The sequence below is a fragment of the Notolepis coatsorum genome (genome assembly GCF_963971535.1).
Source record: "Notolepis coatsorum genome assembly, chromosome: 7".
Taxonomy (NCBI): Eukaryota; Metazoa; Chordata; class Actinopteri; order Aulopiformes; family Paralepididae; genus Notolepis; species Notolepis coatsorum.
In genome coordinates, this window is record NC_140171.1 from 7954486 (window position 1) to 7978806 (window position 24321).

The 24321-nt window shown below is 47.2% G+C and overlaps 2 protein-coding genes across 3 annotated transcripts in view; one reads left to right on the forward strand and one right to left on the reverse strand.

The window, feature by feature from the left end:
- Nucleotides 1-3440, forward strand: part of LOC311232072 (bifunctional apoptosis regulator-like) — a 39459-nt gene extending 36019 nt beyond the window's left edge. For both annotated transcript variants that reach the window (XM_084318753.1, XM_084318752.1), the window contains exon 9: nt 1216-3440. In XM_084318753.1, coding sequence (XP_084174879.1) covers nt 1216-1408 — 193 coding nt within the window. In that variant the 3' untranslated portion in view covers nt 1409-3440. The remainder of the gene's footprint in view (nt 1-1215) is intronic.
- A 13623-nt stretch (nt 3441-17063) lies between these two features.
- On the reverse strand, nt 17064-23514 carry LOC311232610 (zinc-binding protein A33-like; the record flags this gene model as incomplete). Its single annotated transcript, XM_084319470.1, has 4 exons — nt 17064-17727; nt 19023-19045; nt 19484-19567; nt 23119-23514. The coding sequence occupies 4 exons, from the start codon at nt 23512-23514 to the stop codon at nt 17064-17066; spliced, it is 1167 nt and encodes a 388-aa protein (XP_084175596.1).
- Between the last annotated feature and the right edge of the window lie 807 nt (nt 23515-24321).

Here is a 24321-nt window from a genome sequence, read left to right on the forward strand (position 1 = left end):
TCCCCAGGTCTCTGGCCTGAAAGCCTCTCTCATGTGTCTCCACGCTAACGTACGCCTCTCCTCCTCCCCAGGTCTCTGCCCTGAAAGCCCCTCATGTGTCTCCACGCTAACGTACGCCTCTCCTCCTCCCCAGGTCTCTGGCCCCTGAAAGCCTCTCGTGTGTCTCCACGCTAACGTACGCCTCTCCTCCTCCCCAGGTCTCTGGCCTGAAAGCCTCTCGTGTGTCTCCACGCTAACGTACGCCTCTCCGCCTCCCCAGGTCTCTGGCCCCTGAAAGCCCCTCATGTGTCTCCACGCTAACGTACGCCTCTCCTCCTCCCCAGGTCTCTGGCCTGAAAGCCTCTCGTGTGTCTCCACGCTAACGTACGCCTCTCCGCCTCCCCAGGTCTCTGGCCTGAAAGCCCCTCATGTGTCTCCACGCTAACGTACGCCTCTCCGCCTCCCCAGGTCTCTGGCCTGAAAGCTTCTCGTGTGTCTCCACGCTAACGTACGCCTCTCCTCCTCCCCAGGTCTCTGGCCTGAAAGCCTCTCGTGTGTCTCCACGCTAACGTACGCCTCTCCTCCTCCCCAGGTCTCTGGCCTGAAAGCCTCTCGTGTGTCTCCACGCTAACGTACGCCTCTCCGCCTCCCCAGGTCTCTGGCCTGAAAGCCTCTCGTGTGTCTCCACGCTAACGTACGCCTCTCCGCCTCCCCAGGTCTCTGGCCTGAAAGCCTCTCGTGTGTCTCCACGCTAACGTACGCCTCTCCTCCTCCCCAGGTCTCTGGCCTGAACAGTGGCGAATCCTCCTGGAAGCCAAGGGAAGCCAGGCTTCCCCATTATTAAAATATGAATTAATATGAGTTATTTTACCCACGCGACGCCACTGGGCCTGAAAGCCCCTCGTGTGTCTCCACGCTAACGTACGCCTCTCCTCCTCCCCAGGTCTCTGGCCTGAAAGCCTCTCATGTGTCTCCACGCTAACGTACGCCTCTCCTCCTCCCCAGGTCTCTGGCCTGAACAGTGGCGAATCCTCCTGGAAGCCAAGGGAAGCCAGGCTTCCCCATTATTAAAATATGAATTAATATGAGTTATTTTACCCACGCGACGCCACTGGGCCTGAAAGCCCCTCGTGTGTCTCCACGCTAACGTACGCCTCTCCTCCTCCCCAGGTCTCTGGCCTGAAAGCCTCTCATGTGTCTCCACGCTAACGTACGCCTCTCCTCCTCCCCCCCCAGGTCTCTGCCGGGCCGCATGTGGGGCCACTTCTGGACCGTGTCCTCCCAGGGGTTCGCCTTCGCCCTCCTGTGGCCGGTCATCCCCCAGTTCGTGTGCAACTGCCTGTTCTACTGGGCGCTCTACTTCAACCCCATCATCAACATAGACCTGGTGGTGCAGCAGCTGTTGCACCCAGAGACTCAGGCGCTGTGAGCCCCCCCCGGGCTGGGGGGGGGACGACGACGATGCACGTTTTAGACCGCGGCCCCGGTTTTTAGCGCCACGCTATTCTCAACGTAGTGCACATCGGATAAGAGCCGAGAAATAAAGGAGAAACGGGGGACATTTGAACAGTGTTTGAAGAGGTGCACCTCCGTGTGGGATTGGTTTACTTAAGAGTCGGAGAGGATTCCCTCCTTGCGTCTTTGTTTTTTTTTGTTGCAACGTCGAGCGAGAGGAGCGCTGCGCTGAAGTCGAAGGAACAACAACAACCAAATACGATTTGAAGCGATGTGTCAAAAGTCTGAAAGAAACATGATGCCATAATCTTATATATATATAAATGCATTCGCAAGCCACATAGCCTACTTGTTCCACGGTTTGGTCATACAGATGATTCATGTTGCGGGAACGCGTGACTGGGAGGGATTTGGTCATACAGATGATTCATGTCGCGGGAACGCGTGACGGGGAGGGATTGCGTGATGCGTGTTTCCTGCAATCTGAGAGCTTTGTAGCATTCGGTTGACTATTTTAGCCTGAGAGGAGCATCTTTTTTTTTCTTAATGCACATCCAGACTTAATTTTAGCCAGATCGCTGGGGAGCAGCACAGCAATAAAAGCTGCATCCCATTTTCTTTTTTCGTTTTTAATTTCTTAAAGTGTTTTTATTGAGTTTTTTTCCCCCCAATGATTTTCATACATACATTATTATTATTTTTAACAAGACGCATCACCCAGACAAGGCCACTCATATACCCACCAACAAACGCATACATCCACATAGGCACAAGCCCACATGGGGGGGGGGGGGGGGGCATGAAATATACCAGCTTGAGCCCCCACCTATGTCGAGGCTAATGGGAAATAGCCAGTGCAGGGAAGCAAGGATGGGGGTGATGATGTGGCAAGATTGTTTAGACCTCGTGAGTAGGTGTTCCAGCACCTCCTCTACCCAGCGCTTAGGTCTTTATCCAGTACAGTATCGGCCTCCTAGCTAAGTGAAGAGAAGGGCTATTTCCTCTCTCTGGTTCCATCGTCTATTGTGACTCATCCGGTGCTAACCTACACCAGAGATGGCTGTCAGGGGCTCTATATCCTTAAAACAAATGGACGAGAAGGTTCTAAAAAAAAATATATTCGTTTTTAGTAATCCCGCCCAGAACTCATTCAATTTAGGATGGGCCCAGAACGCATGGTTTATATTGGCTCGAACCATATTACATCTGTGTGGTCTAAATGTGGTCTAAGGACCACCCTAAATTGTGCCAAATATCCACATTTAACACACAGACGATGAGACTGTCCAAATGTGATATTTCTAATCCCAACTCCTCCTCCCAGTTGTCGTGTTTAATGTAGTGGAGTGAAGGAGAGGCCACTCTCTGCATGATCTCACACACAACGCCAGACACCACACACCTCTCTGAGTGTTGGGAGCTCATCCAACAGGCCTTGTGGCGGCTCCAGGGACGAGGAGAGGAGATCTTATTCACAAAGTCACAAGGCTGAACGCATCTGAACTAGTTGGTTCATGAAGATCCCATCCTTGGAACAGGTCCTCGACATACATTTCACTCCACAGCTTCCCGCAGAATCCTGGTGCGTCTTGGGTTTGTCTGAAGGCTCAGGGTTCATCTCAACTGGGTTAATAGGATCCACTCACTTCATGTGTATAAGAACAGCTTCCTGCACGCCGGTCTGGGTTTGTTGTGGCGCCTCGGTGTACTTCTGGTGTGTGGCATTAGTGGAAATGCTATCTCGGTGCTAAGAGAGCGTTCTGGAAACTCACACGGGGTTTGGCAACGTGTGTGAGAAACGTGTCGGGGATTCCTAGTTGGTTTGGCCGTCTGTTAATATGAACCCAGCCGAGGCCTTATAGTTGATTAAAGGGAACACAGACGGCGCAGAGTCTTAAAGACCAATTGACTCATTTCAAGTGCGTTGTTTGAATTGTGTTTTTTTTTTCCTTAAAGGGGAACTCCAACATTTTGGGAAATTAGCTTATTTAACATCTTCCCTGGAGTTAGACAAGAAGATACATACCTTTTTTGTCTCTGTGCGTGCATTTTAGCTTTGGGAATAGACGCTCCGTTAGCATAGCTTAGCTTCATCACTGGAAGTGGGGGAGATCCGGAGCCTTACAGTGCCTTACAGTGTATTGCAAGGTCTGACATTGACCAAATTTGATATGCATGACCTTGGTGGGCTCTAGGTCAACTCCTGAAAAGGGGGTCAATGTCAGACCTTGCAATCAAAAGTTAGGGGGCTAATAACCCTTGCCATAATTTCAGTGTGCCCCCTAACTTTTGATTGCAAGGTCTGACATTGACCCCCTTTTCAGGAGTTGACCTAGAGCCCACCAAGGTCATGCATATCAAGTTTGGTCAATGTCAGACCTTGCAATACACTGTAAGGCACTGTAAGGCTCCGGCCCCTACTCACTTCCAGTGATGAAGCTAAGCTATGCTAACGGAGCGTCTATTCCCAAAGCTAAAATGCACGCACAGAGACAAAAAAGGTATGTATCTTCTTGTCTAACTCCAGGGAAGATGTTAAATAAGCTAATTTCCCAAAATGTTGGAGTTTTCCTTTAAAGATGTGGCACTTATGGTTTTTTAAGTAAGATATTTTTCTTTCTTTGAAAAGGAATTTGGACTGGAGATGCTAATATTGATCATTCCTAATGTTTTTAAGGAAAATCCGTTCGTCCAACATTAGATTTCGCAATGAGGGCTATAAGCTTGATTTGTCCTTGCTCCGTCTAAACGGTGGCTTGGAGGATGTAGCTCGATTTATTTGCTTGTACGTCTTGACAATTTATTAATTTGATATTTGTTCATTGTACATTGCATTTGTTTAAAGAACAAAATAATCATTCAAAAAAGATTTTGTTGCAACCTTCTCTTCCATTTTTCAGGTTGTAGTTAAATTGATTTAAAAGATTTTTTTTTCTATTTATTACATTGTTATTTTGCACTTATACAAATAGTACTACACTGTGATTCAGTTCTGGATTTGGGTTCTTTGATGTTCTCCAAAATGAAGAGTTAAAAAGACAATAAAGATTTTTAAAGAATGCTCATTTAGTATGCATGGGGTTTTATTTGTTAGGTGATTGTCATTATTACGGATGCACCTCTACTGAATAGGGGAGAGGGGTAAAGTGACCCACCTCCTGTATCAAGGGAAATGTACAATATCTTTGTAATTTGACCACAAGTTTAGGAAGAACCTGTCTAACTCGAGCTTTGATGGAGCACATCAGAAAAGTGGTTAGTATATTTGTGCTCTTTAAGTAAATGTTTTACATATTGGATGTAATGATTCGTGTCGATGCAAATTCAGCAAGGTTTGAAACGATACAGCATACATGTTGTTCATTAACTACCAAGGTATAACAACATGTAAACTGATTACCAAACGTTTTTCTTTATTACTGTTTAGCAATTTCTTTCAAAATGGTGGATGTGGGTTCAAATGAGCCAGAAGCCCTGGGATACAGAGAGAACAAGAGGATGTTAAAATGTGACTTAAGAAGAAGCTTGCTGTTCGTGTTAAACACCTGGCGGACAGATCCAGGACCTCAGGGTGACCAGGTGTCCCCCTTTTGGTTGTACTGTCCCACCATTTGACCGAATGTCCCACATATTGAGAGGATGTCCCTCTTTTCGAAGCAAAAAAAAAACATTGGTCTAAAAGCCCCTCCCTACAAAAACAGATGTTAGGTGGTAACAAGCCGGCTGCCAGTGCCAAGATTAATGTGGAGAGATATAATTCTGTATTTAATTTGTATTTATTTTGATTTAACCTTTATCTATTCGGTGAAGACGAGTTATTCTAATAAAATTTACATTATCTATCTGTCCCACCAAAATCTTACTGTTGTCCTGCTTTTGGACTTTTTGCATCTGGTCACCCTACCTGCACCTGGCCTCAGACAGCTCTTCCTACAGGACTTCCTGCACCTGGCCTCAGACAGCTCTTCCTACAGGACTTCCTGCACCTGGCCTCAGACAGCTCTTCCTACAGGACCTCCTGCACCTGGCCTCAGACAGCTCTTCCTACAGGACTTCCTGCACCTGGCCTCAGACAGCTCTTCCTACAGGACCTCCTGCACCTGGCCTCAGACAGCTCTTCCTACAGGACCTCCTGCACCTGGCCTCAGACAGCTCTTCCTACAGGACCACCTGCACCTGGCCTCAGACAGCTCTTCCTACAGGACCTCCTGCACCTGGCCTGTACATAGGACTCATTACCTTTTTTTATTCGTAAGCTTAGCATTGTATTGTATTTTATGTTAGTACTTTTATCATGTATTTTTTACAAGTCACTAAAATCAAATATAGTAAAATGATTGTGCATATTGTATTGTGTGAGATGATGACTGAATAAACTACTATTATTATTTGTATTTTTTTGCACAATCGAAGCGGGCATGGCCACCTTCATTTCACTATATGTCTTGTGTATGTATGTGATGAATAAACCTCTTGAATCCTGGTCTCAGACAGCTCTGCCACATGATCATCTACTATACATATTCTGCACATTTGCTGAATCTTCGCAACACTTTGTTAATATGTGAATAGACATTCCGGAAATGTGTAAATTTAATATGAGGGCGACAGTGGCTCAGGAGGTAGAGCAGTCGTCTGGAAGGTTCCCGGTTGAATTCCCGCTCCTCCTGGGCAGCGTGTCGAAGTGTCCTGGCTTGAGCAAGACACTGAACCCCCAATTGTTCCCAATGAGCAGGTTGGCACCTTGCATGGTTGCCTCTGCCATCGGGGTGTGAATGTGAGGAAGAAAATTGTAAAGCGCTTTGCATAAAAAGCGCTATATAAATGCACCATTTACCATTTATGCTGTAGACCTTTTGTTCTCAACCTTTTTTCTGTCCATGGACCCCAAACTGATACTCATAAGACAGCCGGCCCCCATTTGCTAAGGTTGTTGTCTCAGGGACCCCCATCTGAGAGGATTGTTGTGGTTAAAGACATGATTATGTCCAGAATTCAATAGCGGTCTATACTGTAGTTGAGATAACAATGGAGAAAGTAAAACCTATAATCACTCATATATTCTCTCATTCTGGCCTAACTTTTACTGAATGAAATGGTGACATTAAGACTGTTCCACGTGTTTCTGGGAACCCCCTGGAAAACCCTCAACGATCCCTGGGGGACCCCGGACCACGCGTTGGAAACCCATGTTGTAGAGCAACTTTTCATCTGTTCTTATTGTTCACATCATCTTGATATGTTTTTATACACAGCCCATAATGACAGTGTGTTGCTGTTGACAGCAACCCCCTGTGGATTCATACGTTTTCTATATTATCATCTTAAATTGGAAGTAGGCCTGATAATTAGACTAGATAACTCGGGGTAATAACACAATTAATACAAATCACATGAAAAAACCCATACAACTCTAAATATTTATTCTTACCATATATATATATCTATCCACATCGGTCTGTACATACCTGCATATAATCCTATTACATATCTGTAGATACTACATCTTTACATATCCCTTACCTACTCCTACTAGTTATGCTGCTGGTCAGTATGACTTACTATATGTGTCTTTATACCTATATCACTGTATATATTAATACTACAACTCTGTACATACATCTGATTAGCACTATTACTCAGTAGTAGTACTCATTTATATATTTTATACCCAGTTTAACCACCTGTACATGGTATATTACACTTTACTGTCATATTTGCACTCTGGTTGGATGCCAAACTTAATTCCGTTGTACTGTACTTGTGCTGTACCTAAATTGTAACTAATTTACTTCTAGACAAGTAAAATGGAGAATAATGGCGGTTCTGTATCGTATCGCTCTCGCTCGGCATCGCTCTCTGCACTATCTCGCATACGTGCACGCGCACTGAATAAAGACCACAATGTACCTTTAATCCCAATATTCGTCTGACCACACCCCTATCAGCTTACCCATATAAGCAGGGGTGGGGCCACCCACTCGCCTCCTTCTCGCTTTCACCACAAGGAAGAAGTGCCTCGGTAGATCCCCACACTTGACACCATGATGGAAGAAAGGTTTAGGAGCAGCTTGGGAAACAAGGATACGTTGACATCATATCTTTATTTTCTCTCTCACTATTTTCGAGAAAATACGGCGATATTGTCTTCGTACTGGAGGGTCTGGAAGATGATGATCATTCTAAAAACCCTCCACCGGTTTTCGTATTGGGAGCACGCCGCTGCATGCTTCTCAACTGCAGTTCCTTGCTGTGTTTGTTGGGGTGAAACCTGTCAGGCCACAGCTGAACTGTCGGACATGCCGCTGTTGTGAGAAGCGGTGCGTTCCAGGTTGGGTGAGTAGTGTTTTGCTGGCAGGCTCCACTTGTCTGTTAGTGCTATGGGGGCTACTTGACAATGTTTATGGAAACCGGCCCCAGGCTAGGGTCCTTTGTTCAGCCACCTAGGCGACAGAAGGCCTTGGTCTGAAGACCATTATAGTTTTAACTAGTGGGCCGCGACCATTAACACTGGTGATCCCTGTGTGTTCTGGACGAGTGGACATCTCTCTGTCACCGTGTTAAGGCCCCATCTTTCATATCCAAATGAGAGTATTCCTTCACGAGGGGATATGTGCATGGATGTGCGATAGCGGCAGATCCATGTTCAAATCAGCTACACAGGCCAGTTTGGTATTGTGCTGATTCCGTCGGGTGTTGGTAAAATCACCGTTGTAAAGCAGTGTTGACATCTTGTTTCTCTGTTCTCTTAAACAGTGAGGAGAGGTTCAGAACGGCGGCCTGTCTGGGTGAGTGTTATGTCATTGTTTACATGTTCAGTTGATAGCTGCTTAGCTTACGGGGCCATGGCTGGCGCGGGGTAGCTTAGCTTCTCGCGCGCCGCCGTGAGCTCGCTTCTGATCGCGTGCGTCGTTAGCTCGGCGTCTCGCAAGCAGAAGCAGTAGCACCCGAACGGTTGGAGCGGCCGTTAGCTTGATGCTATTCTGTTGAACGTGCTTTGATTTTAACATGTTTTACACTCTTGACCGCAACGTCATCCTTGACAGGGGATGTTTCGTCGACCCTGCCCTGAGCCTGGACGGCAAGGTTGCATCAACGGGGGACTGTAGTACGGGTTGGGGCGGTGACGCTACCCAGTTCGGACAACACAGGAGCGGCTGTGTTCCTACGGTGTCTGTGACTGCACTTCGCTGATCTGCGTTCCGGGTAGGAACGGGGTTGACCAGACCTCATAACACGTCTTCTGGTTTTACTTTGCTAAATGTATTGTGAATAACGGTGTTTTTTCCCAAAACGTGTGTTGTTGCAATGCATTTAGGATACGTTGCGGGTTATGTGTGAGCTGTTTTTTGTCACTGGCAGTTAGCTTCTCCGTGTAAAATCGGGATGTAATGATCTGGTTGTTGTGTGAGAAACATCATGGTGTTTATATGTACCGTGTACTCACAATTAAGGTAACTAACCTATGAAGCTATGCTTGGTGACAAGTGAGTAAAAGAATGTTCTTTCTCAGACTGTAATGACAATGAACAGTGTGTTCACACATTAACAGGTTTTCCTGTTTTAACTGGCCGTATTGAGGGTAAAATAGGAGGATTGTGTTTCCCCCCCGGTTCCCTGGGGACTTTTTCATCCTCCTATCAGACATGTTGTGCATTAATTGTGTCTTTTGTGTGGTAGGGATACGATGTAACTCTTAGCTTGATTGCTGAGGTTGTGCTAAATCTGCTGGAGAAACTTATTTCCTAAAGGGAAATTGGTTTGGTTGCTGTCATGTGTGCTTAGCAAGGCCTGTGGTCGATACTAATCAAGAATGATGTATTCTCTCATTATGAAAAACGGCGTTCCTCTGTAGAGTGTTTTTGCCATTTTTTGTAGGTGATGATGGGTTGTGTGTGTCATGTGACCTACAACTGGGTTGGACTGGCCACAGAAGCACATGTGTGTGTTGGACCGGGGCTCTTAGAGCCCTCTCTATTCTGTGTTTTTTCCTTAGTAAAAATCAGATAGCAGGTTAGCTCATGCGCTGTGTGGAGCTGTGAAACGCTTCATAGAGCTGACTATGACTGTGTCATATTCTCTTTTTGTCGTTACATCGTATCATGGGTGTGGGGTCGTAAAGGGGTGAACTGGTAACCTTTCCTCTCCCCATTGTTCTGTCGGTCAGGGGTACACCCCCTGTCCTTCAAGGTTCCCGTCACGTGGCGGTTCGGCACGTTACAGGGGGGGGGGGGGGGGGGGGGAGTTCCTGGTCCCACGGCCTGGTATATTGGGCGTGTGCACCGCAGGAATTCCCCCGCCATAGAGTACGTCACCGTGCGCGTCTCTGTTGGTAGGACTTCCGTGTGCTGTTCAGGTCCATGTGATGGATCTGTTTTCAGGGGGGGTGGTCAGGGCTCCTCCTCACCAAGCGCCTATTCAGGCCTTCTGTGAGTTCGGACTCCTTCTTCCATGTGAGGAAGCCTCCATCAGAGTACAGAGCCTTCCTCCTCAGATTGTCAAAGTGAGTGGACCCTCTAGAAGGGTCCTTTTCTATTGTATGTATATTCGATTCAATTCGTTTATTGAGTGTGTATGGGTTCAGTGCCTCTTCCCCGGAGGCCCTAAAACCAGTTTTTTACATGGCTCAAGGTGCAATATATTCTTTTCAATCTGTACAGCTCGCGTGGGAAGTCTCTCTGGGGATCCCCGTCTCTTTCCTATGGGAGGGTGGTGGGATGTAAAAATGTGAACATTTTTTACCCCGGCTGTGTAGACTGGGATACATACTGTTGATGCTTCCTTCTTTCTATTCCAGAAGTGTTGGAGTTAGGGAGTGTCACACCCCTCTTGTCGTTCCCCTGGGCGCCTTGGGGATTCAATGACAGGTCTAAATAGCCTGTTCATTGATGGGGGTGTGTCCCGACGCACGTATAGTGCTAGCTCGCTGTAAACATGCGATTGACTGGCACGCCTTGGTTGCTTGTGGTTGAAACAGCGTTTTTATAAAGCAACTGAGATGGGGGTTTTTCCTCTTCCGACGACCACATCCCATGACCTGGGTGGGTTGTCGACGGATTCTCGTTCATGTCTGGGGGATGATGACGGGATGGATCTGAACATATGTGGTGGGGTCTCACGCCCTTGGGGTGGGCCACCAGGCGCGGTTCGTCCGAACGTCTGGGTGGCGCCTTCTTTTCATGTTAAGATCAACACGCATATCTGCCCTTCTCCTGGAGTAGGCATGTCGGCGTGGTTAGGGCACGGGACTGGTTCTGGTCACGCTGGTCCAGATCAGTTGAACCCGTTGTCCGCCGGGGATGCAGATCTGCTGTTCTGGTACCCTGAGGGACTTGGGCTTTTTTCAGGGGGAAAAATGCCAGGTCGGTCTGGGTGTCACAGGGTTAAGCGCTATGGAGACCCTGGTTGGGTATGTTTTTACTCAGCACTGTCGTCATGGCTTACAGCCATGCCATTCTGTACGCGCTCGATCTCGTCGGATCTCGGCCGCTACACAGGTTGGTCCTGGTTAGTACTTGGTTGGGAGACCGCCTGGGAATACCAAGTACGGTGTGCTTAGGGGCTGGTTCTCCATTATTTTTCGCTCCTCTCTCACGCATGGCGAAGAGGGGCCTGTGGGGGTGGTTTTTTTGACCTCCTCTGGTGACCCTGTGCTTCCCGTACCGCCAGGCCCGGTCCGAAGTGATGTTTGCGACCCGTAGGCCTGGGTTAACCCTTTTTGGAAACTGAAACACTTGTACTGCGGTATAGCCGGTGTATACCCGCAGGTGTGTTTTGGAGTTTTTTCTTGAGGGGTTATAGGAACAACCACCGCATTGGGTAACACCGAGGTGGTTGATTCCCTGGTGTGTTGGTGCAGTGTCAACTCCCGGGTTCACCGTTTGAGGGTGCCCCTGCACGTTCATGACGTCTGCCAATCGTGTCAGCCTTCTCTGCCTCGACCCCTCTGGGTGGGGGTTTTTAAATGGAGGCTTGGTCATGCAACAACGCCAGCATACGCCCCTTCCGCCGGGGCAGCTGTGTTCAGCTGTCCCCTCTGGCGCCTGTCTCGTCCGCAGTCTCCAGGCTAGGGTTAACAGCCTGTTGCCTGGTTTTTCCCCGGTGCGCTGCCTGCTTCCGTTGGTTAACCTTTTTTGTGTGCTTACGGCCATGCTGACTGTCTGTTCTGCAGGGTCAGTGTGCCAGGCGGTGTACTGTTGGGGGGACGGGGCCCGCTCGGCTTACGGCCATACCGACCTGAACACGCCCGATCTCGTCCGATCTCGGAAGCTAAGCAGGTTCTGGCCTGGTTAGTACTTGGATGGGATTCCGCCTGGGAATACCAGGTGCAGTAACTGAGGGGCCTTTGTCCGAATACGCTGGCGATGTGGGGGGCGGGGCACTACGTGCCCACCTGGTGGGGTCTTGATGCTGGCATCATGGACTTCTCCGGGCCCCCATTCTAGGGAGTCCAGTCCTTTTGGTGGGTCTGGGTCTTCCTTCGTGCTCCGCTGCTACGGCCTTGCCACGGGGTTGGGTTTGCCCTTGACCCCGTGATTCTGGGGGCAGTAACGAGGTTGTTCCTCCGTTCGTTCCCGGGTGGCATGCGGGTTGTGCGTGTGTGTAGTCGTGGGGTCAAGCCACGGTCTGCTCACCCTGTGCGTTGAGTTGCTTGAGTGCCTCTTCGCACGGTCGGGTCCGTCGCCCTCCCGTGAAGCCCCTAATAGGGGGGGTGCCCGCCATTAGGGTGGGTCGGGGGGGCTCGGCCCTCCCTGTTCTGATGGTTTGTGGGGGGCTGTCAGCGGGGTGTATTTGTCGGCCGTTGGCTCTCGCTCGGCCTCCCTTGTGCAGAGAGCGATGCCGAGCGAGAGCGATACGATACAGAACGTTAGGTTATGACTATAACCAAGTTCTGTTAGTATAGCGACGCTCGGCATCCGACGCCGCTGCAGCCTTTGACCTCGCCTTGTGGCGAAAGCTTGGGAAGGAGGCGAGTGGTGGCCCCACCCCTGCTTATATGGGTAAGCTGATAGGGGTGTGGTCAGACGAATATTGGGATTAAAGGTACATTGTGGTCTTTATTCAGTGCGCGTGCACGTATGCGAGATAGTGCAGAGAGCGATGCCGAGCGTCGCTATACTAACAGAACTTGGTTATAGTCATAACCTAACGTTTCTCATATTTCTTCACTTCTGTGCATATTGGTGTCACTCGGAGCAACCTATTTCGACTGGTCACACTACCGTGGCTCTCCACCAGAGGGTGTGACGTTCAAAAGGCTGGATCCTGACTCTGTCTCCTGGGTTTAATGTGTCCATGTCCTTCGCTGTCCTGTTAAAGTATGACATCTATCTCTGTTGATTGTCCATCAGTCCCTCCCAGCGTTGTTTGTTTTACCTCTGGGTGTAGGAGATTGATTGAATTGAATTGATTGATTGATTGAATTGATCACTTTAATTAACAGATTGCAGAATGTGTACATTACAGTACAACTCAATACACACAATTGTTAAGGGGATGCAGACCAGAGAAAGACTTTCATCTTGTTTACATCAGGGTCCCCCCATTTTCAATTCATAATGACATTTATGACATACACAACATACAGATATAAAAATCTAATCTAGTCTAATCTAGTCATCTAACCATGACATACAGATATACAGTACTGTTACATTTGTGACATACAAGATATGCAAATATACAGTACTGTTAACAGAGATCCTAACAGTAAATATATACATATGAGGGGGAGGGAAATGTACATTAGGAGGGGGTCGGTGGGTCACGGGGTGGGAGGCTGTTCCGACATTTACGGGGGCCAGTTTCGAATTGCAGCCTCCCGTAGGTGCTCTTTGAGGGCGGTTTTGAAGGTGGGTATAGGGATTCACATTTTTTTTTACGGCTGTGGGTAGGGCGTTCCACATTGATGTGGCATAATTGCGAAATGTGTTTAGTCCCTTGTTTGAGCCGAATCTGGGTTGCACATGATTTGTGGAGCTCCCTCTGGTGTTGTGGTCGTGGTATTCACTGACCTTTGGGAAGTACCCCGACATGCATGTGGTGTACTGTAGTGTATCTTGTAGACCAGGCCCATTGCAAGTTGCTGTACTCTGTCGTCTACTCTAAGCCATCCTAGGTAGTCAAAATGGGCAGGGGTGAGGTGGGTTCTAGGAGTAAGGTCAAGCAGTAGTCTGACCAGTTTGTTTTGTGATGTTTGTAATCTTGTTTTTAGTGCTTTTGAGGTACTTTGGTACCATGAATGAGTGCTCCCATGCTAGAGTCTTCAGGGTATATTTTTTTTATATATATTTTTATTAGCATTTTCAGGTTACAAACAGTTTGCAATTAACATTTTTTTTTCTTCTCCCCTTCCCTTTTCTCCCCTTCCCACCTCCCCCGAGACACATCTGTTAAAATGTATGGAGCGTAAACATTTAACCTCTATATTAGAGGAAAACAGTGAGAAAAACACAGTAGCAATAGTAGTAATAGTTGGAACGATGTCAAAGTAACAGACCCCCCTCCCCTCCCTCCCAAATAATGAACCCTCTCCCCCCTCCCCACACAACCCTCCCCATTACTGTCGTTACCATCAACACATGTTATGTAGTTACATCTGTGTACTTCAGTCAGAAGATAAAGTGCAAAGAACAATGTAGTAGAAAAGAGAAAACAGGTCCTACTACTAGGACGAGGCCTTCCTTTTTCTCTCCTTCCCTCTCTCTCTCTCTCTCTCCTCCGTCTCTCTCCCCCCCCCCTCCTTCCCCTCCCTCTCTCTCTCCCTCCCCCTCGCTCTCTCTCCCTCTTCTTCTCTCTCCCTCTTCTCTCTCCCTCTCCCTCTTCCCCCCTCTCCTGTGTTTGGAGTATAGGCATTTAGCCTCTACATCAGAAATAAAAACAAATAGGACAAGGTCAAATGCAACAAGCACTTCCTATTACTGCCCCTTTCAGAGCAGGATACCTGAGTTGTATCTCGGTCCAAAGTAAATGGAAGATTGCTCCACTTCTACAAGGTCAATGTGCATGTTCTTGGTATCTAGGAACATCTAGGGACCTGGGGGAAATGTATTTCCAGTGTCAGAAATATTGTGTCTGTTATTAGGCTTGAGTAAATTGTAATGAAAAAAAGGAGAATATAAATGATGATATTTTTTTGCATCTGTGCCGGTGAATAACACCGTGTTACAATTGTGAGCAAACCGAGCTCGCTCACTGAGCTCCTTCAACACCTTATTGAGATCAAGTGTACAAAAAATCTAAGCAAATGAATAAAGGGAAGATGATTAAACAGATGGATTTGTAGATACAGTAATAAATGATAATCGATTTTAATTATAAATTCATATTTGACCTTGAACGTCACCTTGACCTTATTATGGCCAAATCATACATCTATGGATAGGGGAAAGGCTCCTCTTTCCAATGGCAGGGTTAAATCTGGATTTAGTCATTTCCTCACGGTTTTACAATAAAAGAGATATAATTAGCCTTTTTTTCGATAAATTCTTATTTTCGGTAAATCTTACAAAACATCGGTAAAAATGAAAATATACACTTTGACTGCTGTTTTGATAGGGTTATGGTCTTTACTCTTGGCTAAATGGGGACGATTCGCGACACGCCACTTTGCTGACCTCTAGCGGCTCAGGTGTGCATTTCTTTTACAATATATTAATTAATTATATTATTATTAATTATAAGAATTAACGCCCTATTTGTTGCCTGTCAATTGCCCTTTCAGGTGACAAAATCCGTTCAGCGGTTCTCGAGTTACATGCCGATATGTGAGGCGTGTGCCAAAGTTGAACCGTGGTTTGTACTAGCTGTTTGTGGTATATGTTCCAGGGTACCCACGGGGTTGAACCAGGGTTGGTATTAGTATTCTGCATTGTGCTAACGCAGCACCTCCTTAAACGTGCCCAATTTAATTAACATTGATGTTTCTGTGACTGCTCAATTCCCATTTTTCAGTAAAACAAGACTGATAATTGGATTGGCTGTGTGCGTGTGGTTTTATGGTGTCGTACTGTCTAACTTCTTTTAATACCCTGTATTTCACCCAGCAGGGTAGGTGTTAATTTCAGGTCTCTCCACAGAGAAAGGTATGGTACTGCTTTGGGGAGAATTACACACCAACCACTACTTCCACCGGGTGTGAGGGGGTGTGGAGCGTACTAGGGGAGCGTGGGTGATTAGGGGTTACTGAGTATTGCCCTTAAGAGGCGGGAAGGACCAGTACACCAGTCCTAGGTTGGTAAATCCTAAGGCCCTATATGTCACCTTTGCTAACCTTAAGCCTAGTACCTCAACACTACAGTCGGGGACCCGGCTGGACTTAGTTCTGCCGGGTGCCTACTATCCGGTGCCAGTAGAATAGCACCCTCACCAAGTAGGGATAATCCACCCTTCTACACATGTTTCAATATATATATATTTTTTTTTTTTAAAGATCCCGTCCTCAGAGACGTTCTGGAGACAGAGAAGAACTTTAGTATTATCCCAGAATGATGTTTTAACCACCGAGTGTCTCTGATCAGATAGAAGTCTCGTTTATACTGAAACTCAAACAAAACAAAAACACACATCAATATGGCCACAAGGTGGCGCCAAAAGACTGAACAAGCTCCAGTTTGGTGTCACCAGTGAACCTCTAGTCTGCACTGCATCAGAGACACGCCTGCCGCTCTGTAGAAACTACACCTACTGAGAAACACAAGAGTTCTCATATACTACAAAGAAAGCGATAAAAAAATAAGAATAGAGACAAGGGGGGGGGGGGGGGGGGGGTTCTAACTGGAGGGTCTTTCAGTTCAATACTGTAGTGATAATGTACAACTGCATTTCCCATGGATTCCTTGTAGCTTCATATTCATATTTCATACACATCCCGTTACACACACACGCTCTCACAGACACCAGTGTTTCCACTACATGTATCTAACCGCAGTACCCCCCCCCCCCCCCAACACGTGGGGGTCAAGCGGTGCGTCTCAACTCTGACCTCTGACCTCGATGGCATCGATATCGCTCAGCCGTGGGGTGAAAAGACAATCGCCTCCTCTGTCCTAAAACAAATAAGATACATCCTTGTTCATAAATGGATAGTTACTGCTTAAAGGGACATTTCACTTTAGTAGAACCTCAAGTCATCTTCTGTGAACAGCACCGTTCCTGAAGGTGTGGAGGGAAGACCGAGGAAACTAGTGAAACTAAAGTGAAATGTCTCTTTAAGGTAAGTAATACCTTACTTAATCTCTTTAAGGTAAGTAATACCTTACTTAATCTCTTTAAGGTAAGTAATACCTTACTTAATCTCTTTAAGGTAATACCTGCCAGGGGGTAGAGCCAGAGGAAGGGAAGTGAAGTGGGATCGGTCCCGAACACACACACACACACACACACACACACACACACACACACACACACACACACACACACACACACACACACACACACACACACACACACACACATAGAAGCACACACACATATAGACACACACACACACACATATAGACACACACACACACCCATACACACACACACACACACACACACACACACACACACACACACACACACACACACACACACACACACACACACACACACACACACACACACACACACACACCTCACTGTCATGACTACATCACAGAGAGAGACACCTCTGATGGGCAGATGTTTATATCAGGGTGTTTGGCATCACCAGCCGGTCCTATATCGAAGAATGGGTGGAGTTTCTCAGTGAAGGTGTGTTGATGAGTGCAGATGTGAGTCATGTCTTCAGGGTCGTAGAAGGACAGCTTCCCCCTGTTATAGTCCAGCTGTACTCTGACCCTCTGGGGGCTCCTCTTCGCTGTGAGGTACACCAGACCATTATAGTACTTACCACTATAATAACCTAGAGCCCAGATACCATGTCGTGGTGTTGCCACTAGCCCCTTACTCTCCCTGTCAAATGACTCTTTAGCTACACCTATAGCCCAGTTAGGATGGTCTCCCACCTCCACCTCCCAGCTGTGTTTCCCTGAGCTGAAGCTCTCAGAACCCAGAACAATGGTATACTTAATGCTCCTCTCTGGGTTGTCAGGGAGCTGCTGCCGTGTGGCTGTGTTTCTCACACTGGTCAGATCATCAGATATAGAGAACCAGGGTGATGCAGTGTTTGGGTCCAGAGTGACCGGAGTGAACTTGACCCTCTCCTTCATCTTCTCCCAGACAGAGAAGGTCAGGTTGCCCAGGTGTTTGGCCTCGTCTATCAGCGGTCCTGAGACCAGCTGCTGTGGACGAGGCAGGTTGCACTGAGCTCTGGAAGAACATTCAAGAGTCAGTCCTGCTGTGGGCTTAGCTTCAGAGAAGAGAGAGAGAGAGAGAGAGAGAGAGAGAGAGAGAGACAGAGACAGAGAGAGAGAGAGCAAACGAGAGAATGAGAGAGAGAGACAGAGAGAGAGCAAACAAGAGAATGAGAGAGAGAGAGAGAGAGAGAGAGAGAGAGAGAGAGAGAGAGAGAGAGAGAGAGAGAGAGAGAGAGAGAGAGAGAGAGAGAGAGAGAGAGAGAGAGGCGCGCATGGGTTTCGTGCGAGAACAGCTAGGGGAGGACTCAACAAGCTGTGAGCTAGCAGCAGCATAATGTTGCTGCCTGCCACAAACTGAGGGACAGTGAGTGACAGTCACCTGACATGTTTACGCCGTAATATTTGATGTTTTATTTTACGATGATATTTTGTATGTACTTATATCTGTTTGTAATCCATGTTTATGTTTAATATTGCTTTGGCAATATAATGTAGTTGGTGTTTTTTTTATATAGTGGTCTTTTTACTGTAGTTTTAACTATGTTTATAGTGGTGAGTGTCTATGTATTGTGACTGTATGTTTGTCTTTCAACCACTGCACAAATGAAGTTCCCAAAGGAAAATAAAGTAATTTGAAGTTGAAGTTGAAGTCAGTCCCCGTTTGAAGATAAAAATAATGAAAATAAGATTTCCAGTTCCAGTGTCCATTTTGCATGTATAACCCGTTATTATCTCATTAATTAGAATGTTAGAATGCATTTTAGAATGATGAAATCAGTGTGATGTACTCCTGAAAAAGTATAGTATGGTTTATTTGTATTGGGAAAGATACAGACACATTAGCTGGTTGAACAACATCTATATGTGTGGTAAGAATGCAGATCTTGAGTGTATTTCTGTGAAAATGCGCGTGGCGCACGCCTCTGAATCCAACCGGAGCGGAAAAAGAACTTCGCTTCCCGCCCTCAAGTCGCGCACCCACCCACGGCCGTGGTGAACAACCGGTTGTGTGATAGTAAAGGGTTAACCTTCTGTCGTGTGGCAGTGAAAGGGTTAACCGGCTGTCATGTGGCAGTGAAAGGGTTAACCTTCTGTGTTTTGTCGCAGTGAAAGGGTTAACCGTTTTGGTAGTGCGGCGGTGAAAGGGTTAACATGGGAGCAGTCAGGGAAAGAGAGTCAGAGAGAAAGGAGAGAGAGAAAGGAGAGAAAGATAGAAAGAAAGAGAGAGAAATTGAGAAAAAGAGAGATAGAAAGAGATAGAGATGAGAGAGAGAAAGAGAGCGACAAAAAGAGAGGTAAATCACTTACTTTTTCAGTGTGGTCTTGGAGTTCTATGGAGGTAAAGACAGATCAAGTTAAACACTACGCTGTAAAAACTGAGCGTCGTCTGGTCACTTTTAAACTATCAGCTAATTGTATTCAACTAAAACTGTGTAAATGCAATTCATAAATGGTTCAAATGCATTGAATTCAGCTCAATTCTATTTCAAACGGCACATAGTCTTATTAATACTTATAATACTTATACTAATAAATATGAATGAACCCCAATCCCAGTTTTTACAGTGTACTAAACATCCTCAGCATCATTCCCTATGAACTGAAGAGAGACCAGTCCTGACCTGCAGGAAGGAGACGTGTTCAGCTCTCAGCTCCCGCTCTATGGCTCTGATTGTGTCTGAAAGGGTTGACATCTCTCTGTCCAGCCCCTCAATCTTCTCCTTCATCGTCTGGCTCTTCTGCTCCTCTTCCTACTTCAGTGCAGCTACCCTGGCCTCCTTTTCCTCGTGGAGAAACTGGAGAAGCTTCTTAAACTCCCCCTCAATCTGCTCCTCTGTGTGCAGGGCCTGGACCTGGAGATGATAAGATAAGATAAGATAAGATAAGATAAGATAAGATATTCCTTTATTGATCCCCTTGGGGAAATTCAGGCATCATAGCAGCATGGGGGATGGGGGGGGCAAGGGCATAATTTTGTTTCCAATGGTGGAGGGGACGCCTGAATACTTTCCACAACAAATTTGTGTTTCCGCGTCTCTGATTGGCCACGCACGTTTCTGGTCATGTGACATGTGCGCCAATCGTGGGACCGCAAGTTTTTGGATGGTTAAGCTTAGGCGCTCTTTCGAAGTTGGTTAAGGTTAGAGTTTGTCTTAGAGCATGGCGATAGAACGCCTGCCCTGATTCCAAACTCTAACCTTAACCAACTGCGAAAGAGTCGCCTAAGCTTAACCAGTGATAAACTAGGCGTTAGGTAGTTTGCAGGCTGTTAGAAATAGGCGCAGAACTTGCCGTCCCACGATTGGCGCACATGTCACATGACCAGAAACGCGCGTGGCCAATCAGAGCGCAAAACTCGAACGCGGAAACACAAATTTGTTGTGGAAAGCATAGACGCGGAGGGGACACATTTGTGGGGCGTGGTCAGTGGCTGTAAGGTTGCAGGGGGTGGGGGAGGGGGGTGGGGTGAAGGCCCCCCCCCCCCTTCGTAGATTAAAAAAATTTAATCAGTTGTGCAAGTCAATTTTGGTGAGTTGTTTCTATAAACAATTCACTTATGACAAGTCATGCAGGGGTCATGTCCCCTGTGTCCCCCCCCCATAACTACGCCCCTGGGGGGGTACAGGTAGTAAAAACAACACAAGCAGTGTAAACAAATAAGTTTAAGGAAATAAGTCAATATAATTTACTATCTAACTAACTATACAGTATTCACAGTGTCATATAAGGTGCAGTATGCATAAGGTAGTGTTATAATTTACTATCTAACTAAATGAAATATACAGTAGGGGGGTTAAAAATCATGTCTCTCCCACAATGGACTACAAATGTACAATAGGTCACTTATTTTTACTGTGTGCAGGTTGAGTGCAGCTACAACCTTACAGTAAATCGTTTATCATTAATACAACAACATATTTGTACCTTTACGTGTTCTGCTGTGTGGACGCATGTTTGTTTGATTTCTTTAAAGGCCTGTAGCTTGTCACGTAAGGTCTTCAGTGGAGCCTGGAGCCGCTTCTGCAATGGAATTCATTCATTCATTTATTCATGATGTATTTCACTTGAAAGATGCAAGTCTCCCCCTGAAGACTCTGTGCTGCAGCACCGGTTTCAACACACGGACTGGAGTACGTTTGCCACCCAGGCCACCCTGGACTCCCACACTGACATGGACTCCCACACTGACATTGACTCCCACACTGACATGGACTCCCACACTGACATGGACTCCCACACTGACATGGACTCCCACACTGACATGGACTCCCACACTGACATGGACTCCCACACTGACATGGACTCCCACACTGACATGGACTCCCACACTGACATGGACTCCCACACTGACATGGACTCCCACACTGACATGGACTCCCACACTGACATGGACTCCCACACTGACATTGACTCCCACACTGACATTGACTCCCACACTGACATGGACTCCCACACTGACATGGACTCCCACACTGACATTGACTCCCACACTGACATGGACTCCCACACTGACACGGACTCCCACACTGACATTGACTCCCACACTGACATGGACTCCCACACTGACATGGACTCCCACACTGACATGGACTCCCACACTGACATTGGCTCCCACACTGACATGGACTCCCACACTGACATGGACTCCCACACTGACATGGACTCCCACACTGACACGGACTCCCACACTGACATTGACTCCCACACTGACATGGACTCCCACACTGACATGGACTCCCACACTGACATGGACTCCCACACTGACATTGGCTCCCACACTGACATGGACTCCCACACTGACATGGACTCCCACACTGACATGGACTCCCACACTGACATGGACTCCCACACTGACATGGACTCCCACACTGACATTTACTCCCACACTGACATTGACTCCCACACTGACATGGACTTCCACACTGACATGGACTCCCACACTGACATGGACTCCCACACTGACATGGACTCCCACACTGACATTGACTCCCACACTGACATGGACTCCCACACTGACATGGACTCCCACACTGACATTGACTCCCATGCTGACATTGACTCCCACGCTGACATTGACTCTCACACTGACATGGACTCCCACACTGACATGGACTCCCACACTGACATTGACTCCCACACTGACATGGACTCCCACACTGACATTGACTCCCACACTGACATGGACTCCCACACTGACATTGACTCCCACACTGACATTGACTCCCACACTGACATGGACTCCCACACTGACATGGACTCCCACACTGACATGGACTCCCACACTGACATGGACTCCCACACTGACATGGACTCCCACACTGACATGGACTCCCACACTGACATGGACTCCCACACTGACATTGACTCCCACACTGACATTGACTCCCACACTGACATTGACTCCCACACTGACATTGACTCCCACACTGACATGGACTCCCACACTGACATGGACTCCCACACTGACATTGACTCCCACACTGACATTGACTCCCACACTGACATTGACTCCCACACTGACATTGACTCCCACACTGACATGGACTCCCACACTGACATGGACTCCCACACTGACATTGACTCCCACACTGACATGGACTCCCACACTGACATTGACTCCCACACTGACATGGACTCCCACACTGACATTGACTCCCACACTGACATTGACTCCCACACTGACATTGACTCCCACACTGACATTGACTCCCACACTGACATTGACTCCCACACTGACATTGACTCCCACACTGACATTGACTCCCACACTGACATTGACTCCCACACTGACATGGACTCCCACACTGACATTGACTCCCACACTGACATGGACTCCCACACTGACATGGACTCCCACACTGACATTGACTCCCACACTGACATGGACTCCCACACTGACATGGACTCCCACACTGACATGGACTCCCACACTGACATTGACTCCCACACTGACATGGACTCCCACACTGACATGGACTCCCACACTGACATTGACTCCCACACTGACATTGACTCCCACACTGACATTGACTCCCACACTGACATGGACTCCCACACTGACATTGACTCCCACACTGACATTGACTCCCACACTGACATTGACTCCCACACTGACATTGACTCCCACACTGACATTGACTCCCACACTGACATGGACTCCCACACTGACATGGACTCCCACACTGACATGGACTCCCACACTGACATTGACTCCCACACCTCCTACGTTGTGGACAAAAATAAATCAACTCCAACATCAGTGTCTGAATCGAATCCCATCTAATTGTTCTGATTGTCTAATGTTTCTGTATTCATTAACAATATGACAACAATGTGTACTCAGTGTATTTATTGAGTATAATTAAAGATTGAATAAATTAATATAATAATGATTTTGCCATACCTTGTGGTCCTCCGAAGCTTCATCTATGGGACAGCAGTTGTGGTCCTTGTGTTTTCTGGAGGACTGACACACCACACAGATGGGCTGGTGGTCATCCCGACAGAAGAGCTTGAGTTTCTCACCGTGCAGACTGCAGAGCACCTCAGGACCTGCTGGAGCTCCCTGGCTTCTCTCCCTGAAGGCGTCACACAGGTTCTTCAAAGCCAAGTTACCAGGAGGATCTGAACTTGAAGAGACTTCCCTACAAAGTGGACAGTCCTTGTCTTCTATGTCTCTCCAGTATTGATGCAGACAGGCTTTACAGAAGCTGTGGCTACACAACAAGAGGACAGGATCTGTGTAGATGTCACGGCACACGGAACAAGACAGATCCTCTTCACAATGAGACGAAGCCATTTTGTCTCTCAGTAACACTCCCTCTTCTGGAAAGCTCCCTGAAGTTTACTTTAAACTTTTGTTATAAACTTACTTAGATTCAGTCAGCAGCTGGTTGAAGTCACCGTTTGATCACTAGTCGTTCCTGTGTTTGTCTAAAGCTAGTCTTACTCCTTCAGTACGAGCTGTGGGTTTTATCTGGAGCGGGCGGGTGTCGGTCGATGAGGAGTGTAGAAAGTGAAACACTGATGTTTATCACCTGTATATCAAAGGTTATAATCCTTAGTTATGTCATTACTGGCAAAGCGTCTTGCTTCGCCTATTGGACTATGCTTGCGCCTGTGGGCGTTCGTTGAAAGAACTTTTTATGCACCTACCATTCACCTAGCCACGCCCACCTCTCTAGTATATAACCAGGTGAAGTGACCTCACCTCTCTAGTATATAACCAGGTGTAGTGACCTCACCTCTCTAGTATGTAACCAGGTGTAGTGACCTCACCTCTCTAGTATGTAACCAGGTGAAGTGACCTCACCTCTCTAGTATATAACCAGGTGTAGTGACATCACCTCTCTAGTATGTAACCAGGTGAAGTGACCTCACCTCTCTAGTATGTAACCAGGTGTAGTGACATCACCTCTCTAGTATATAACCAGGTGAAGTGGTCACGCCCACCTCTCTAGTATATAACCAGGTGTAGTGACCTCACCTCTCTAGTATATAACCAGGTGTAGTGACCTCACATCTCTAGTATATAACCAGGTGAAGTGACCTCACCTCTCTAGTATATAACCAGGTGTAGTGACCTCACCTCTCTAGTATATAACCA